This window comes from Fusarium oxysporum, chromosome 11, assembly GCF_000149955.1.
Source record: "Fusarium oxysporum f. sp. lycopersici 4287 chromosome 11, whole genome shotgun sequence".
Classification (NCBI taxonomy): Eukaryota; Fungi; Ascomycota; class Sordariomycetes; order Hypocreales; family Nectriaceae; genus Fusarium; species Fusarium oxysporum.
In genome coordinates, this window is record NC_030996.1 from 56,655 (window position 1) to 75,783 (window position 19,129).

At 47.8% G+C, this 19,129-nt stretch overlaps 8 protein-coding genes across 8 annotated transcripts; 5 read left to right on the forward strand and 3 right to left on the reverse strand.

Moving 5' to 3' along the window:
• Positions 1–76: 76 nt before the first annotated feature.
• FOXG_16491 (uncharacterized protein) lies at positions 77–1,449 on the forward strand. The gene is made up of 2 exons (XM_018396511.1): positions 77–296; positions 348–1,449. Exon 2 carries the CDS (start codon positions 392–394, stop codon positions 1,325–1,327), a length of 936 nt encoding a protein of 311 aa, XP_018257085.1. The 5' UTR covers positions 77–296; positions 348–391; the 3' UTR covers positions 1,328–1,449.
• Positions 1,450–2,742: 1,293 nt separating this feature from the next.
• FOXG_16492 (uncharacterized protein) lies at positions 2,743–4,469 on the forward strand (the record flags this gene model as incomplete). Its single annotated transcript, XM_018396512.1, has 4 exons — positions 2,743–3,250; positions 3,646–3,751; positions 4,159–4,165; positions 4,260–4,469. 4 exons carry the CDS (start codon positions 2,743–2,745, stop codon positions 4,467–4,469), a joined length of 831 nt encoding a protein of 276 aa, XP_018257086.1.
• A 1,032-nt stretch (positions 4,470–5,501) lies between these two features.
• On the forward strand, positions 5,502–6,269 carry FOXG_16493 (uncharacterized protein; the record flags this gene model as incomplete). The annotated part of the gene is made up of 1 exon (XM_018396513.1): positions 5,502–6,269. One exon carries the CDS (start codon positions 5,502–5,504, stop codon positions 6,267–6,269), a length of 768 nt encoding a protein of 255 aa, XP_018257087.1.
• Positions 6,270–6,975: 706 nt separating this feature from the next.
• On the forward strand, positions 6,976–8,124 carry FOXG_16494 (uncharacterized protein; the record flags this gene model as incomplete). The annotated part of the gene is made up of 1 exon (XM_018396514.1): positions 6,976–8,124. One exon carries the CDS (start codon positions 6,976–6,978, stop codon positions 8,122–8,124), a length of 1,149 nt encoding a protein of 382 aa, XP_018257088.1.
• Positions 8,125–9,603: 1,479 nt separating this feature from the next.
• FOXG_16495 (uncharacterized protein) lies at positions 9,604–12,352 on the reverse strand. Its single transcript, XM_018396515.1, has one exon. The coding sequence runs from the start codon at positions 12,153–12,155 to the stop codon at positions 10,347–10,349; it is 1,809 nt and encodes a 602-aa protein (XP_018257089.1). The 5' UTR covers positions 12,156–12,352; the 3' UTR covers positions 9,604–10,346.
• Positions 12,353–13,836: 1,484 nt separating this feature from the next.
• FOXG_16496 (uncharacterized protein) lies at positions 13,837–15,107 on the reverse strand. The gene is made up of 2 exons (XM_018396516.1): positions 14,846–15,107; positions 13,837–14,793 (listed from the first exon to the last, which is right to left on the reverse strand). The coding sequence occupies exons 1-2, from the start codon at positions 15,014–15,016 to the stop codon at positions 13,930–13,932; spliced, it is 1,035 nt and encodes a 344-aa protein (XP_018257090.1). The 5' UTR covers positions 15,017–15,107; the 3' UTR covers positions 13,837–13,929.
• A 986-nt stretch (positions 15,108–16,093) lies between these two features.
• On the reverse strand, positions 16,094–17,314 carry FOXG_16497 (uncharacterized protein; the record flags this gene model as incomplete). Its single annotated transcript, XM_018396517.1, has 1 exon — positions 16,094–17,314. The coding sequence occupies one exon, from the start codon at positions 17,312–17,314 to the stop codon at positions 16,094–16,096; it is 1,221 nt and encodes a 406-aa protein (XP_018257091.1).
• A 711-nt stretch (positions 17,315–18,025) lies between these two features.
• FOXG_16498 (uncharacterized protein) lies at positions 18,026–19,015 on the forward strand (the record flags this gene model as incomplete). The annotated part of the gene is made up of 1 exon (XM_018396518.1): positions 18,026–19,015. The coding sequence occupies one exon, from the start codon at positions 18,026–18,028 to the stop codon at positions 19,013–19,015; it is 990 nt and encodes a 329-aa protein (XP_018257092.1).
• Positions 19,016–19,129: the final 114 nt, after the last annotated feature.

A 19,129-nucleotide genomic window follows, 5' to 3' on the forward strand; every position in this document is an offset into this window, starting at 1 on the left:
AGCACTTGAATGTTATTGAGATTCGGATGAAGGTTTATCCGACTCGCAAGTCTCCAACCTAACTTCACAGCCAACACAACATTCACTCTCCATGTATGCCAACGGCTGAGCCTGCCCTCAATTATAACTAACAAAGGCCGCAATTTAGAGAATGAACTCTTCAAAGGTTTACTATGCTGTCTAGATAGTAAATAGTTCTTCTTTCAAGACCGATTTCTCAAATGTCAGTCGTAACGTTATCTGCGGGGCCAAAATAGAATCCACTCACTGATGAGCTCGTTTGTGAAGTATTTAAGGTTTCTCCCTCCAACTTGGCCTATTTTTCTCACAAAGCTGATATTAACCAGACTTTGCTAATACAACCCATCACTACTCGGCGCGCCGAACCATTATGCCGCTCACTTCCATTACCATTATCATCGCTCCCTACCATGTAGGACTTTACGACCACCGTGTTGGCGGCGGCCCTCTCCGCATCATGTCCCACGGTATCGATAAAGAGCTCTCCAAATTGGCGCCTGTATCCTTCATCAACATTGGCCCCGTTGACGAATTCGAGGGTGAGATTGGTCGAACATTTGAGATCCTCCGCCGTATTTCGAACGCCGTGTCTAAAGCCGTCTCAAATAACTCGTTCCCCTTGGTTCTTTCCGGAAACTGCTACGCCAGCACGGCGACAATGGCTGGCCTTAACCAAGCAAGACCTACCTCATCCACCGCTAAGATTGGGGTATTATGGCTCGACGCCCACGATGACCTTGATACTCCCTCAACGCACGAAAATGGCTACCTCGACGCCATGGCCGCTTCGATGATGACCGGCACCAGCTGGCATACCTTGATGAAAACTGTGCCCGGTCACCAACCCGTTGATGTGAAACGCATGATATATTGTGGGCTGCGAGACGTTTCGGAGATTCAACGCAAGACAGTCAAAGATGCTGGAATTGATGTCATTTGGGGTGATGCGAATAAGAAGGTGGATTTTACATCTGCTCTGGCTGAGACTTTAGACAGAAGGGATGACATTCAGGAAGCACATATCCACTTCGACTTGGATGTTCTCGATGACTCTCTGGGCCGTGTTAATGAGTTCCCGTCGCCTGGCGGCTTTCTACCCAAGGATGTTATGGGTTTGATGGATATGATACCCACCAAGATTAACCCAACTTCGCTAGTCGTTTGCTCCTTTAATCCGCGCTTAGAAGGAGGAGATACAGTAGCCAGGCTCGCTTGCCAGGCTATTTATCGACTTGTTAGTGGCTTACAGGAGAAGGGTATTTTAACAGCTAATAGCGAAGAAAAGGGGTATAGCTCGGGTGTCTAAAGATAGTAAATGAATACAAGGCGCAATTCCTAACCAGCTATAAGCCTTTTCCCTAATTAGAAAGGTGATTTCCTCTTACCATTTTGTGTTAGTATTAACTAAATATATATTGATAGACTTCCACTTGTGAAGTCCGCGGCAAAGTCGTGGATGTAATTGGTTATCTTACCGCTATCTAGAAGTAATAAAAGTTTATAGATAAAGCATAAGTTTATGCGAATCTGCCTACCAAGGTTATGTAGTTACATAGAAGTCCTAGCAAGTCCTACCAGCGATATCTCGTCTAACCCCGCTCATCAAAATATCGCACCATTTCCAACAAACTCTTTCTTTCTCACAGATCTTATTATAATAAGATTACCTACCATCATGACGCCAATAAATCCTGAGACAACCGGTTTAGTCTATCTCTCTCGTGATATTTTAGTTGAAATCTTCTCTTAATTTTGCCTGCACTGTCGAGGCGACCTACGACCTGTTAAAGGCGTCGGAACCCCGCATCAGCATAAGCAACGTCGTGAGCCTCAGCAACTCGACCAAAAGTCGTGGTATTCGATCGATAAATATGCCTTATTCTCGCTCGCTGCCTCTCGCAAAGCCCTTCATCCCATTTCAGAGGATATCCTGTACCATGACTTTGCACCCGGTTATGGCGACTCTGAACTGTCCGAGCTTTATACCTATGGCCACAGACTGAACCAATTCATGCGCACCGTTGGAAGACGCAAAGACCTCGCTGAGAATGTCCGCATGATCTTCGTTCATCCAAAACACTCCAACGCGGATTTGAAACAAATCGTACTGTCTTTGAAGCAGGGTGCCGCTGATCTGGGCATCGATGTTGTGAAAGCTTGGCGGTACCGGGCAAAACACTTTATGAACCCTTGGAGGCCTGCGCGGAGAACAAGATGGGAGAGGAAGAGTACCTATTCATGCTCAATTCAGCCTTCACCGATGAAATCTTAGAGTATCCAGCACTAAGTTATCATGTGGGAACGAATAATTTCTACAAGGTTTTGCACCATGAGCTCATCCCAATGCTGATTGCATTACTCCCCAAGCTGGGTCACATCAGTTACAAATTTAACTCCATATTTGACAGCTTTAAAAATACCGCTCTTGAAGCTCTAGGAGTGACAGAGCTCCCATATCTTCGGACATTGGAGATAGACAAGGATCTATTTTCCATTCTCAAAAGGGCACCGGATTTGCAACGGCTTGACATTATCACCTCTCCCTTTTTTGGGAAGGCTGGAGACTCATTCGGCGAACGGTCTAAGATCAGAACTCTCCGATTGGAAAACATATCATCCCCTTCAGCGCTCAGCGAACCACTATCATTCGCAGCCAAGGACCTTCGGTCGCTCGTTATTGAATCTTGTGAGAAGTTTACAATGAGATTCTCTGAGTTCTCAATGCCCGGGTTCTCTGCGGATGTTATTGAAAAGATACGCGATTATCGGCACAGTTTGGAGACGTTACACTTGGACCTTCGCGACGTGATTGAAAGCTCTCCCTCCTACCGTCCCGACTGCACGTTCCATGACTTTGAGAAGCTTGAACATGTCATTTTGAACACGCGGCTTGTTTTTCACACTTTACGCGATCTCGAGGGTATTGATGGCCCGACGGTGGAGGATCGTCATGAAATTACCCGGCTATTACCACCGTCGATAGTATCGCTGCACTTGGTCTGGGACGGTCTTGATATTGACCGCCTCGAACAAGGATTGATGGGACTTGTTGATGCAACGACTGATCGCTTTCAACATCTGAAGCTTGTTGGTCTTGACTACGAGGAGAGGCTAGATGAAACGTTTCATCATGTCATGCTTGAGGCTGGTATTGAGTTCACATACGAGCGTTGGCCAGTTTCTTTTGAGGGTGGGCCAGGTGCGGAAGAACCTGATGATGAATGGATAGGTTATGGGATTCAATGAAGCTGTTTTTAACTCCATGATTATAGATGTAAAGATTAAGCAGTAATTAGTAGGAGTATCACAACTATATTTCAGAGCATACCCAGTAGCCAACAGCTTATCCTCAATTTCGAGGAAAGGCACTTCAGGCGCGGCAAGTTGTGGAGTCAAACAATAACACAAGTCGCTTTACGGTAGTAACACCATCTCTTGCATAGGGTCGATATGCTATCTGTGTTGTCTCCTTTCCCTTCTCTCGTGAGTGGAGAAAACGTTTCACAAGCTTCTCGAAAGGGACGCGATTGCATATCGTCCTTCAACATCGACAAGAAAGCGATGGACCCTGACCAACCAGTGGAATCTGACACCTGCAGCTATACCTGAAGTGTACTGCCGAAGCCTTGGAAGCTACCAATCACTTGTTGGTCAAGATCTGGGCTGGGTATAGCGGGGTAGTAAAATGTGCAGGACTGATAACATGTAATCAGCTCGATCATAGGGTCGGGTAAGTGCGGCTGTATGCAAGCTATCATGACACCTAGCAGCGATGATGAACCTAGAAGTCAACGGTGAGGAGCTGAAAAGACAAATTCACTCTTAGCTAGGATTGGCCCAGCCCACTGTAGATCTTGACGGTTCTTGGGTGGGCTATGCTAAGGGGCGTCTGCATACAAGGCCCGGTTCTGCATGTTTTGTGTACAGCTGGCGTTGAAGCCTAATCCCCGATCAGCAACATGCATATCACTGCCCTGGCTGGTTTGCCCATCAAGCTATGTACATTGCTGCCAAGGCGCGGGGCTTGGTTGCAAGAAACAAATGCATGGCGTGATCAAGTAGAATTATTAAATCGCCAGTCACTCATCGTTACCATTTTACCCTTAAAACTATGCTATTTCCCCATTCTTTCTCCAGCCTCTTAGTAAGTGGTTGCCCACTGAAACTGAATCCGTATCAGGCACACTGCATGTAGAAGATAGGTAGAGTAACCTATCTTCCGATTTCTTATTATACAGCCCCACGACGCGGTTCATTTTATCCCAGCAAAGGCCAAAATGACATTTCAGTACAACAAGCTACCAAACAATGGTTTCTTCCGCATCTTTGAGCTCAAGCCTGGAAAGGATGGCGACCCCCTTCAAGGCGATCTTCGAACATGTGCACGCAAGGAAACTCCTAAATATGAGGCGCTAAGCTATGTGTGGGGTTCCTCTATGCGAAATTAGCACATGAAATGTGACGATCAAGCATTTATGATAACCGATAGCCTCTACTTAGCCTTAAGGCGTCTCAGATCAATTAGCGACTCTCGATTTCTATGGATTGATCAGATTTGTATTGACCAAAGATCTACCGCGGAGCGTTCTGAACAAGTTTCCATCATGAGAGATATTTACTCTGGAGCTACGCTCGTCAATGCATGGCTTGGCCCAGCAGACGCGCGGGAGAGGCAGCCGCAACGGAGATGATAATCTCAACTCTCGCTAAAGCTGATCCATTAGTAAGACGAGGGGGGGAGCATTTTCCCCAAAACGAGTATTTGCAGGAACTCGGACTTCCTACTAGACAGTCGTTAGCTTGAGTGGCTTTGAACTGTATGTTGAACACCCCGTATTTCTCAAGGGTTTGGATCATGCAAGAACTTGCACTTGCCCCTACCTATGATCTACTGTGGGGAGATGCCATCATACCTAAAGTGACCTTCGAGTCCTTCAAATGGGCCGCGACCTTTCTATAGCTGGCATATAGAGATCCGAAAAGCTTCAACGTCGCATTGGTAAAGGGAGATTTGAGCGATATTTGTCCACAAGTCGAGTGGAATTTAGCCACCATGGGCTTCACCGCAGGATCCTGGAAGAATAAACGGGACCTATTTGAGCTTGTTTGTTCAACGAACAGCTGTCACGCAACTGACCCGCGCGGTAGGATCTTTGCGTTAATTAGCCTGGCGGGCGACAGGACTTATGGTATTGTACCACACTATCTTAAAACTGAGTCAGAAGTCTTCCCAGAGTTTACCCTAAAGGTTTTATCAGAAATAAGAAGCTTGCGATGCTGAATTATTCTGATGTGGAAGATCCCAATCATAAAGAGCAACTTCCTCTTTGGGCGCCGAGGTGGCATCCCAAGGACTGGCCTGACTTTTAGGATATGAGTGACTATGGCTTCAAACGTTCGAATAATATGGAGATTGCATTGGGGTCACCGATCAAATTCAGGTCTTACATTTAAAGGGCCTGTATGTCGACAAGGTCAAAATGATAAAAGATTGGACCCCAGTGCTAGATCAAAATGTCATTGCTATCGGTAGCATGGTCATTGATCATGAACGCCTTTTGAACGATCAATACGGACAGGATATAATCAGGCCATTTGTTTTGACAATGGTGAGTGGCCGAGTCCGACCTGTTGTTTTTGGTATTCTACACCAGGACCGCCCAGAGGATGACTCCTATCTCAACTGCTTCATAGCGTTTATGATAAAGCTCCTTCTTACATCTTTGGCCGAAGACGATGATGATCAACATTATCAGAGAAAAATTCTCCGATTGATCAATATGGCGGTCGACTTAAGTCCTTTAGCAACACATAGTGAGCCCATCTGGAAGGAGCCTGAGACCTGGGAGTTCTTCAACAATACGTTGACTAACCTCTACCCACACGATAAAGAAACTGTATCATCCTACCTTGAGGTTCTTCGGAGTTTGTCCTGCAATACCAAAGACGACTTTGTGGCCTTGTTGCAGAATATTGGACATTGTTTCCAGAGAAAATCCTTCATTACGGAAAGGGGTTATATTGGCACTGGTCCTCGCTCTTTAGAGCTCGGAGACTCTGTATGCATTCTCTTCGGGGGTGAGACCCGGTACATCGTTCGCCCAAGGTCACCCTCCAGCGATGAGTATATATTTCTTGGCAACACATATGTACATGGAATTATGGAAGGGGAGGCTACCACTACTTGGAAGGAGCAGAAGGATTCTCAGGATCCAAAATTCCAAGAACGGCTGTTCAAGCTGATATGAAGAGCTCTGAGCGATGCTAATACAAATAATTCTTGAGCACCAGTACATCTTGAAGTGCTTTCTAATCCGCCCCTCCCCTTGAAGCTAATTGTGCTTTGCGGCTATGCTTACTGCAATAGTCTAGCTATCTCACTATGGATAAAGGACAAGGACTTAGATACCTGTTATTTAGAGACTGATGTTGCTAGACAGTATGGCTATGGCGGCTGGTGTTCCCGAAACTTAATAACTAATTATAAAAGATAAGTCAGTGTATTTAATAATATATCACGTATCTTACTGAGAAAGAATAAAAACAAACACCTAAGAATAAGAGCATTGTGAAAGAAGTACTGCAAAGTAACCAGTCTAATTATAATTTAATGCTGAAATACCCTGATCACAGACTCGGTTGGATGTATTATTAATTGAGTGTCCCGTTGATATCACCTATCGCAATTTCTCACGTATCTTGCGTCAATTTGAGGACTGTGAAAGCTCTTTTGGGTTAGATACGTCGAAACGCATAACGTTATCGCCAAGCGAATGCGAACGGAGTTTCCGGTCGTCAAGCGTTCTGGTTTCACCATCATAATCAGCGGGCTGATTGGTCGAGGTTGACCCATCAAACAACGTTATGGCAAAGTATTTAATAGCAACTGAAGAACTTGGGTTCTTTAGTTTGAGAAAGTCATTCAACCCATGCCTTGTCTATCACATCATCAATATGTCTCGTCCAAACAAAGCTATCTACATGCTTGCAAACGGCAAACGTGAAATTCGTACTATCGAAGAGCCATACATCCCGAAAAAGGCCCAGTCTCTTGTAGAAGTGCAGTACTCAGCCATCAACCCAGCTGATACTCGCCACTCATACATGGATATGTCGGAATACGTCGCTGGCTACGAATACACCGGCACCGTCCGCGCCGTTGGGCCCGAGTCTCCTTTCACAGTTGGCCAAGAAATCTTTGGCCAATCGCTGCCTTATGATCATCGACCTAATTATCTCGGCGCCCACCAGAGCTTCCTCTTAGCGGAACCTCTCATGGCTTTTGTGCGGCCTGCGCATCTTGATCCCATCACCGCCGTGACACTTGTCGTTGGCAGTGCGACCACCTTTGATGCTCTGTTCAATGTAGCCGGGTACGGCTTCCCGCTCGCTAATATCACTGGCGACGATCCGAAGAATGAGCCGATTCTTATTTGGGGCGGTGCGGGCGCGGTAGGCCAAGCTGCTATACAGATCGCCAAGGCAGCCGGTTTCAGTCCCATTATCACGACAGCTTCACCACAGAACCATGAAGCTTTGAAGAAGCTTGGTGCTGATGAGGTCTTTGACTATCGCAGTGCAACAGTTGTGCAGGATATATGTGCATATTTAGAAAAGTATGGCAAGTCACTGAAGACTGTCTTTGACACAGTTTGCGCTGGTCTTGGTGTCTTTGAAGGTCTTGCGCCTGAAGAAGAAAAGGCGTTGGAGAATAAATACGATCAAAGCTCACCCGGGCTTTCCCGGCAGTGCTGTGACCCCAACGTACCCTCAGAAGAACTCCGTCTGGTATCATCTCTTCTTGTAAAGAAGGACCCGACGTGGAAGTTTACTTTGAGTGTCAGGGTTGTTGAACAAGTTGACTTTGCGGTTGAAGCTCAAGATCGAAGCGATGAGGAGAGAAGGAGAGAGGAGAATAGGATCATCGAGTGGCAGAAGCGCATTGAACGGGGTTTTCACTGGTTGGTTGAGAATCATGAACAGTATTGGGAGGCGCCAAGGACTAGGACCTTGAAGGGAGTTGAGGAGGGGCTTCAAGGTATTCGTGATGTTTGGGATGGGAAAGTGAGCCGTGAGAAGCTTGTTATTGATCACCGAGTTTGAAGAGTACTGTGGTAACGGTTAGAAAGCATGGAAAGGATAAGGACCAATAAGAGATAATCATGTCCCCAATTGCTTTCAACACCTTGGAACTGAGTTGTAAATGCCACTCTTATTGATATCTCAGTGATTACACCAATTTACCCCATCAAAATAGCACATTGTTGTACAGTCCACGGCAGCATAAAAGATAAAGTGTATTGTTTTCCGCACGGTAAACGCTCGCGATAACTCCATCGTCACCCTCATGGGAAGTCGAATCGATTCCTGTACTTTTGACCACCTGTATCCAAATTGACCGCCAGGATTGACATCGAGAGGGACAGCTTCCAATTGCTTTGGTGTTGCTTGCTGTCCTCATTTGTCGACCACTAAGTATCAAGTCAGCACTCAAAGCCTCCATAAACAGAATAAAGCGTCGTGACATACGTTGACTGAGCAAAGAGGGAGATTCTCACATCAGGTGTTGCATCAGATGTAGCCGAAAACCTTTAAAAACATAAGGAGGTTCACAGTCACTACGACTAATCCGATGACACACGAGACTGCTTTTTCCCAATCCATGGTGTATTACGGTGGTTGGACTTTAGTAAGTCCAAGATGGTGGAAATGTGGTATGGTGCTTCGATAAGGTGGAGAAGTCAAAGAAGTTATTGGTGGGCAGAATTTGGCATGAGGAACTCAAGAGAGGAGAACTCCGGGTACTTATACTTAAATTTCAGTCTAAATGTGTGTCATTTGCAGCCCGGAATTTGTGGCTGGAAGTTTATCATCAATCTCGAGTGATGGGATCATGAGGTCTATTTGACTTTGTAAATTGAATGGCTCTGAGTCTCTTCGTTCAGACGAGGAACGCGTGTCTCTACCGCATATCATTAGACTTTTGTCTCCGCATGGGTGAGTTTGGGATAGCCTTTTGCAGTAAACTGAGTTACGAACACAGTTGGGAAGTTGCTAGGTTCCATGTCGCGATTATAGGCTCCAAGCCACAGGCCTCAACTACAAATAAGACATACAGCTCATGCTTTAGACGTTATACCACTAGAATTCAGCTGTTGTTCAAGGTGAGCTTATGCTTCCTGTTGGCAAATGAGTACGTGGCCTTTTAACAATTTCTACAGGATATTCGTCATCACACCACAACCATATTAAAATACGTGATGCCGTCAAAAATAAAGACAAACGTCAGATATTGACATCAGACGTCTGCTTTTGATGATTCAGGCTTATTAGTCATTCTGCGGGGAGCACGAAGTCTAGTATAGAGCTTTTGTTGAATGCTGGGATGAATACATCTGTAAGTGCAAACGAGCCATGCGCTCGCACTCAAAGTTTCAGTGGGGCTTGGCCTGAAGGTGTCTGGGTACCTTTCCCATGTAGGAACAGCCGCCAACAGGTCAGCAGCAATTGGAGGCTTTAATTTATATCTGATAGCCTTTTGATGTTCAAATGCAAAGGGCATTCGTTCAATCGGGCCAGCGTAAATAAGTAGGACTGTGATAAGCTTCATACAAAAGCATTGCAGGCACATAGTTAAAATGTAGATAGTAGAAAGTACTTGATCACTTAGGGAGACTCCAATTGGTTGACATAGTAATATTAAAAATTAAAGAAACCATGAACTATTGCTAATCCAAGTCCCGTTACCTAAGTGTTATACATAGATCCTGTAATCTTAACCGTTTATCATCTACATGAAGAAAGCAAGGGCAGCTGGGAGAGCCAGCATGAAGCCAGAGCGAACCACGCTGGCACCACTGACGGGAACAGGGGTGGTCCCGACGGGAGTGGCGACAGGAGTCTCAGCAGCGGGAGGAGGAACAACTCCAGGCTGAGACACGGCGGGCGGTGGGGCGTATCCAGCGGTAGGGACGGGAGCAGGGACCACAGGAACGGCGGTAGTAGGAACAGGAGCTGGGTAAACGGGAACGTGGGTGGAGACAGTTCCGTTGCTGGGAGGGTAAGGGACGCTGTGAGCGGGAGGGGCGACGGGCTTGTCGCCAGTGGGCTTCTCAGGAGTAGGGTATCCAGCGGTAGGCTTCTCGGGAACGGGAGCCTCGCCAGTGGGCTTCTCAGGGACAGGAACCTCAGCAGTGGGCTTCTCCTCACCCTCCGTAGTAGGAGCAGCGTGGCTGGGGACCTCATAAGCCTTGGTGCTCGGGGAAGCAGTGGTCACGACCTGGAAAGTTGACTGGCCCTTGGAAGGCTGAGCAGTCTTTCCCTCCTCAGGGCAGTAGGTGGTGGTTGTCAACGATGGTGACGGTAGGAGCAGGAGGGGGAGTAGTAGGAGGGTGGAAGGTCTTGGTAGTTCGGGTCTTGCAAGGCACAATCGTGGTGAGAGTGTCAGTGATGGTGGTGACGGGAACATGGACCTTGGTGGAGTGAGCAGTGGTGGTAGCAGGGACGGCACCGGTCTCGGTGGCAGGGCAGACGTAGGTGCTCTCGATGATGGTGGAGGTGACGACCTTCTGGGTGTAGCGGGCAGGGCAGTTGATGACAGAGGCAGCACAGCTGGTCACGGTGTAGACGTGGGTGGAGGTGACGGTGCTGGTGACATCGCCGGTGGCAGTGCCGTTGCCGTGAGCAGGGACGATGGCAGCGGCGGAACCAGTGGTCTGGGGCTTGGCGAGAGCGGAAGAGGAGCCAGGGCCGGCAGGGTAGGCACCAGATCCAGAGCCGGTTGTCTCAGCACCAGCAGAAGCGCCAGATCCAGAACCGGAGCCAGGAATGGGGTAAGCACCTGAGCTAGAACCGGTAGTCTCGGCACCAGCAGGGTAAGTCTCGGATCCAGTGGCACCGGGGACGGGGTAGGCGTCAGAAGAATCAGCAGTGGCGGAGCCGGTAACATCAGCGGAGCCAGAGGCATCAGCAGAACCAGTGGCATCAGGAAGAGCAGAGTCCACAGTAGAGTCAGAGCCTCCAGCAGGGACGGTAGACAGAGAGACGACCTGAGTGTGAGTGGTAGCAGGGCGACCGTGCTGCTCAATGAAGTTACCAGGAGTACCGCGGTTAGGCTGGCAAACCTTGGCCTGAGCAGCAGTAGCAAGGGTGATGGTCAGGGTAGGAGCAAGGCTGATGTCGAGAATGTCGCCGACCTCAACGTTGAGCTCGACAGCGAGACCAAGAGTAAGAGCAATGAGCTCATCGACAGAGACGGCGCAGTTGTCGGTGGCGATGAGAACGGCAGTGTACTCGAACAGGCTGACCCAGACAGCAATCTTGGCACCAGCCTCGATGTCGAGAACGGGTATGTCAAGCTCGGCCTCAAGATCGATCTCGGTTCGGAGACGGAGACCAAGAGTGAGAGAAACCTCAGCAGAGAGGTCGACCTCAGCAGCGACGCCAATGGGGAGGGCCTTGGCAACAAGACCATCAAGGGAGACATCAACGATCTCCTTAGTGATAAGAGAAACCTCAACGAAAGCCTCCTCACCGAAGGCAAGGTAGACACCAGCGGACAGGTCAATAGCAGCATCGACACCGACGACAAGGTCAAGAGCGAGAGCAGCACCGGCCTCAGCCTCAAGGAGACCGGGGATCTCAAGCTGAAGAGCAGAAGAAGCGAAAAGTTCAATGGATTCGTGGACAGCGGCGGAAGCAGAGATGTCGAGCTCGACGTAAGCCTTGATAGCGCCAAGACCAATACGGACACGAGGCTCCTGGAGGAAGTCCTTCACAAGCTCAAGAGTAGCATCACCCTCGATCTGAGCGTTGGGGAGGTTAAGACCAAGCTTAATGGCGGCAGCAGCGCCAGAAGCAGGAGCAGCGATACCGTCGAAAAGAACATGGTTCTCCCAGCTGTTGGCCAAGCTGCAGGTAGAAGGAAGACCACCCTTCTGGCTAACGGGAGCCTTGGTGGGAACTAGGTCAAGGCCCTTGGAGGTAGTGTCAACGGGCTTGGAAGCCTCGGCACCCTTTCCTCCAAGCGAAACATCGACATCGAGACCGAGGCCAACACCGGGGAGAAGGTGAGGCGAGGCAGTGGCAACAGCCACAAGACCTCCCAAAGCGGGAATCAAACTAGAAAAATGCATCTTTTTTAATAAACAAAGTAAATGAGTGACTGGAGCGTGAATAACGCTTCCGAATAATTGAGTAAAAGAGAGTGACTGGGGAAAAAGAGTGCAGAAAACTACAGAACACGAAACTAGAAATGTGAGCAGAATGACTGCATTTTAAAGGATAGGCAGAAAGGATATTGTCGAACCATCTCCTTGACGATGTCACCTCGTGAAGCGGGAGTTGAAAAGCGGTCACAATTATATCCGGCGATCGCTATTTAACACCCCTGCGCGAGACCTTTCTGGATTGGGGAATTCTCCTGTCAGACATGTGGAGCTGGGGTTGCATCATGCGGCACGCGGGATGAATTAGTCTGGACCTCGGAGACTTTTTAATGGAGATGTTTCCACGTGCTAGCGAATAGGAGGAGGATGTTTCGTTTCGGGGGTTGATGATGATCGTGACCGTTGAAACAGGAAAATGGATATAAGAGGGCTTTTTATCCCGGTTGGGATTTGGATCTGTTATACTATGATCGTCGTATACTCGCGGGTTTCGAGAGTATCGAGATTGAAGACTGACGTCGGATGTGATGTCTAACGAGGGAGACTCACGTCGGATGTAAGGAGCTTTACTTTTTCCCGTGGTTCAGTTGAAAGGTCTGAGCGTAGATAAAAACTGCCGGTCAGCGAGATGACAGTCAACTGAGACAAAATTTGACAAGAGGGTCCAAGAGCCGATAAGCCACGGCACAACGGCAGCACTGCCAAATCTCAATTGATTCATCATCCGGTCTAAAATAAACTCGTCACCCGCTGCGTAACATAGCCATTCATCTCTATCCTTTCGTCAGGGCGCAAACTTCGGCTGCAACTCTAGCCTCACAGGATTAACAGGGGTTAGTGGATCATGGTACCTGTAGATCCTACGAGCCAAGCCGCAATGACACAAGTTGGAATAACGGGCTTGGAAGATCATGTCTTGGATTTGAATGCAAGCGAAAAGGAAATGCCACGAGGCGAGATTTAAGTGTTTTTACCATGTTGATCATCTTGACTCTTGACTCTGTCGAGTTGATATGAAGGTGGCGCAGGGTTGGACCCTGAATGGTGCGAGTCACGCAGGAAATGCCAATTTCTTTGCTAAACTCTCGATGAGTTTTGCTTTTTGAAGGATTTTATAGCAGACGAGTCTGACCAATTGTTTTATGTGGGATAGAGTTGGTTGTTACCTAGACGCTTTTGCGCTGCGCCTGATTGAACTGCCAGGGTTGTATTTACTGTGGCTGTGAAACTCTAGGAAATTGCGTCGCTCTGATGTTGTTGACTACCCTATAGAAGACGGTCAACCCCCGAAGACTAGAAGTTTGTCTTCAGAGTCTATCTGTTGACATTTATTATTGTTAGGAATTTGTTCTGGAAGTATTTGATGATTTCGGAATCATACAGTCTTTGTCTTTCTCCATTTAATCCAATGCCCCACTGATGGTGTAAGATGCTTGTGAGTTAACTCTAGCCTTCAAGAGCATGCAAACGTCCTAAATTAGAAGTCAATTCTATTTAAGAATCGTCAGGCAACATTGAAAGTTTCTGTTGCAGTGTACTTTTTAATAGGGACTTAGACCATTCTATTAAGTAATTCTTCCCTTTGGACTCGCCTATTTCCATGCATATGTTTACAGAATCGCCATGGTGTTGCCATGAGAAGAGGCTCTGTTCACAAGTCCAGTATCCGTATATCCGAGAGGTTTGGTATCTTATTAATAATAACATCTAAAAATATCCTTCGTCTATTAGCCCGATTAGATTACAAGTCCTCATTTCTATCATCCTCCTCTCCCTCCTTCTTCGATCCGCCATCAAGACCCTCAAACAGATCAACACCCCAATCTTTCCCAGGGTTCAAAAACCTATACTTCTTATCCTTCGCCGCCACCTCCTTCAGCTCATCCTCCGTAAATTGAATATCCTGCGATCCAAAGTTCTCATCAATGTACTTCTCATGCGTACTCTTCGGAATCACAACAGTACCCCTCTGTTGTCCCCACGCCAACACCGTCTGCGCCACAGTTGCGTTTTTGCTGCCTGCGAGTTTTGTCCAGAATTCGTCGTGCAGAATGCTGGGGATGTCGGGGTTGTAAGTGGGATTGGTGTTGGCGAGAGGTGAGTATGCGATGACCTTGATGTTTTCGCTGGTGTGAAAATCGACGAAGGATTGTTGTTGGAGATAGGGATGTGTTTCGAATTCGTGCGCATAAGGGCGGATGGTGGCGATTTTGAGGATGTTCTTGATATCTTTCGGCGAAAAGTTGGAAACGCCAATGTTGCGCGTCAATCCATCACGGACGAGCTCCTCCATAGCCTTCCAAGTATCCACGATTGAGGTGTCATTGTCGAGGTCCTTGGTGCCAGGAACCCAAGCGACAGGCCAGTGAATGAGGTAAAGATCAAGATACTCAACGCCCAGATTGGCGATAGACTTTTCAATGGCTTTGCGCACGAGGTCAGGTCGATGATCCGTGTTCCAAAGCTTACTCGTCACCCAAATCTTATCGCGCGACACGCCGGATGCCTTGATGCCCTGCCCAACCTCCTCCTCATTTCGGTAGATAGCAGCAGCGTCGACGTGGCGATAACCCGCCTTCAAAGCATATTCCACCGCATGCGCAACCTAAGCTCCCATTAGTACTGCACTCTTCTCACGAACCTCGTATTGGACTCACGTCTCCCTTCTTAGCCAACCAAGTCCCCAGTCCAAACGACGGAATCTGGTGGGTTTCATTACCCGTCTGCGTAGCGGGGGATCCGCCACTCAATGACGTGGCCACTGAGAGAATGGTATACGTAACGACGCTCACAACCGTGAGGAACGAAAACGCCCTTACAAAGCTCATTTTGTTTCTCGTGATAATGAGCGATGAGGGTTGGTGAAAAGGTGATGACTCGTATGAGGAAAATATCAGTAACTTTTTTTTTTTTTTTGCCTCAAGCCGAGCTTCCGGTTGGTTAGTGGAGTGAGCACGGAACTGCAGGGGTTCAATGATGTCATTACATAAGCGGAGATGACGATGACAATGGGGCGGGGGGGCAAGGTTTGGTAATGGCATCATGTGACTCATTCAAGACGTTATCGTGATAAGCCATTATAAATGTTTTGATCCATTGGTTAAGTTTGGTTTCGCAGTGATGATGGTGTTGTCATCACTTGGTGGGCGTTTCTTATCTCTATTGAGTCGGTAATAACATTCATGACGGAAATGGCTTCTGATTGATCTGTTCTGCTGTCAGTGTCAACTGGAAGTAAGTGCGATATGTTGCATCGTACCCTAAAGTAACTTCTATCTGCCACAGTTAACAAATCGCAAGCTGCCAAGGTGCCATCTTCGGAAGAGACATGGAATCTGTCCCTTCTTTTGTCCAAGATAATCTCATAGCTGATGTCAGAAAACAAGTCGCAAGCAAATGCCCCCGAAAGTTCCCGAAAAGTGACATTTAATTTTGGCACACTAGGGTTGTATGATCCGAGAGGAAGGTAAACGAAGTTAGACAGCATATGATGATATGTACTTACAGTTTTGGTATTGTATAGAGGTGTTTCAGAGAGTGGATTAGTAAAACTAGAAATGGTACTAAGTAATTATATTATTTACTGGCCTTCTTTTTAACTGTATAGTAGAATTTATTTATACTTGGCACGGCATCTCAAGTATACAATTAGGACTTTATTATATATAGGCTTTATTTATAAAAGATAAGGTAAGTAAATTAGTAATATATTTAGATTATTTAGCCTAACTTTCCAGCTCTTCCAGTATCTAATAATCCTCCTATCTAGCTAAGGAAACTCTTTAGTCTATTTTGTGTTGTAATGCTATATAGACTGATTTTAAATAAGTCTTTTATTCTTTTCCAGAAGCGCCCTCCGCCTTAACTATGGCATACGCCGGCTCAGGGTGCTATAATTGTATGGCTCACCTGCGACCCCAGCTTTCCATCTCATCCCTCCCTATCAGAAGGCGCATGAGGGCAGTTGAGAATGTGTCCACCTCAGTAGGAGCTACACTCAACAAAAGCTCATCAACGTGGAGACTTCTGACAAATAGAGGATCTTGCCTACTGCTCAACTGCAGCCACATCGCCGATGAAGACGCATCCCATAATCCCTGACAAGCCGTATATCGAATCTCACCCGCGCATTCGTTCCAGCCATCTCTTTCTCTGAGATACGCCGCTATCGTACTTGTGCAGACGACCCATGTCCGCCGCAGACTCTCACTAAGAATCCAGGCTTTCCAGTGCTTGGAAGTCGGAGTTTCAGCCATGGCGTCGGAACTATTCATGTCCATTGTGGTTAAAGATTGCTCGTTGTGGACTGCGTCCAACATAACCGATTGCCAAAGGTGCTCGCACCATTGCAGCAGGGTTGGAATGGATCTATCTGCCATTGCCCTCTGGCGAATGCATCCATCGTAAAACTGAAGGAATTGGTAGATGAAGAGAGCCTGCACCCTTGCCAAGTGTTGAATAGTCTGCAGGCTGGGCACTGCCATAAATGAAGCATCGTCATGGGGCTGGGATTGCAGAAGAGCGTCGACACGGTGCTCGATGATCTGCATTACCAAAGGTGTATTCAAGGCCGTCTTTGAAAAGTACGCCGTTAGGGTTGTCCACGCGTCTTCGAGACATGGAGGTAAGCCAGTGTCAAGGTAGAGCTGCTTATGGATGAATGGATTGTTGCCCTCGTCGACCCACTGCCGCAACCAATTCCAAAGACTCTTTGTCCAATCGCCAAGTTGTGGCGAACCATAGGAAGGTCCTGAACTGAAGCGGCATGTGGTGACACCCCTGTTCTCAATTGCCCAGGTCTCCAGACCAACGAACCAGGGCTTGTAGGTGAAAGAGTTGGTTATTGGAGAGCCTAGAGTCGGTAGATCCGCGACGCAGTCACTTGCTGGCGTCCTGAGATGCCCTGTCTGTCCTGTCGAGCCCTGTAGCCCTACTCGATTTGAATGCTGGCTCGAGGCGTTTGTTGCTGACTTAGAGCGGAGATATCTGCGAGTGGTTGGATACTGGCAACGAATGGCCCTTTCATCACACCGTTGGCAGCTCGGCTTCTGCTTGTCGCACGCCCTCTTTGCTGTGGCACATCCAAAGCAGGCTTTTTGCTCACTCGGCGAAACGGACGGAACCATGTTACTGATAGTCGCGGGGAGAGAAATACTTTTGCTATTTCCGAAGTCCGAGCCTGGTGATGTGTTGTTGATAGGGTGACAAGAAGCGGAGGCACCTCTGCGGAAGTTTGGTGCGGAGGTTTGATGCGGAAGTTTGGCGGAAGATTCGTGAGCGCTTCTCCTTATATAAGCTACGGGACATAGTCTACTGTTCGCTAGCGGTCCCACTTAGGCGGGTTGCTTTCCTCCAGACCCAGACCTGCTACGTGCAGTATTGTTTGGAGAAAGGGAAGTTATGGCTCCTGTTAAACTGACACTATTTTACAAACTTATCCATACGAGACATTCAGTCTTTGACTAGTTTTCCACTGATCTTCCGCTAGTTCTCCACCGGACTTCCACTGAAGTTAGGTGCTGGCTTGAGAGTTCACTTCGCAACAAGACTTCGGAGTTTACAAGTCTTATATCCGGCGTCAGAAAGTGTTGTTCGCGAGTGGTTGGGTCAGATTTACTGTTTCAAGGGGGAACCAACAGGGGCCATTGCGTTGCACTACACGCACTAAGCAAAGCTACTTGTGCGGTCGTGGGCGAGAGTTAATGTCCAATATGATAGCATGCCCATGTATAAAGAGACAATTGCATCCGTCACTCTGTTGAATTTCAAAATAAGTTCTTTAAACCCGCCTACCCAGTCTGCAACCTGCTTTAGTTCTCACACCTACAGCCACCATCATGGCTCCCAACTTCAATGAGGCAACAAAGGCTAGCGAGCTCGTGCCGTTCTATGCCACAAAGATCATTGGCAAAACCATCCTGATCACCGGGGTCTCCACTGGTAGCTTAGGCGAGAGCTTTGTGAAGCAAGTGGCTGTTGGCAAGCCCGCAGCCTTTATTCTCGCTGGGCGCTCTCCGGACAAGTTTCAATCCCTGGTTGATGACCTGGCAAGCGCACACCCAGAAATCAAGGTCAAATCTCTGGCGTTAGACTTGAATTCCTTTGCTCAGGTTCGCCAAGCCGCTGATCTTACGAGTTCCTGGGCCGATGTTCCACATATCGACGTTCTGGTCAATAATGCCGGGATTATGGCGGTGCCCTATTGCCTGACTGAGGACGGCTTTGAAAGCCAGCTGCAGACCAATCACCTCAGTCATTTCCTCTTTACCAACCTTATCATGAATAAGATTCTTGCTTCTCAGGCACCCCGGATCGTGCTTATCAGTAGCATGGGCCATCGGCAAGGCCACTTTCGATGGGCGGACTACAACTTCAGCAACGGGGAGCTTTATGACAAGTGGGCTGCATACGGCCAGTCCAAGATGGCTGTCTCACTTACAGCTCTTGCCCTCGCTGAGAAGCTTGGCTCCAGAGGTCTCCTGTCCTTTAGTGTTTGTCCGGGCTCTGTTGGTACCAATCTGGGCGCCCATGCTGCAGACCAGTTCGCCGAGTTTGTTAAGAGTTTTCAGGCTGCGGATGCTAGAATGGGAAATAAGTGGATGTTCAACCAAGAAGTTCGATACAAAAATCTGGATGAAGGTGCGGCAACTCACGTCTATGCTGCGTTTGATAGTGCACTTTCGAAGAACAACGGTGCTTTTTTGAACCATTGTCGGCTGGCTGACCCCTTCGCACAGGAGGTCTGGCCGTGGGTAACTGACAAGGCTTCGGCGGAGATGCTTTGGAAGCTCAGTGAGAAGCTTGTTGGCCAGGAGTTTAAATACTGAACCTGGATATAGTCTCTATGTATCTAGGCTAGTTGGTCTGTTAGAGCACGTCTTGCAGTGGTGCAGATATGCTGGCATTCATTTGTGAAATTTATTACATTGGAGATATTAGGA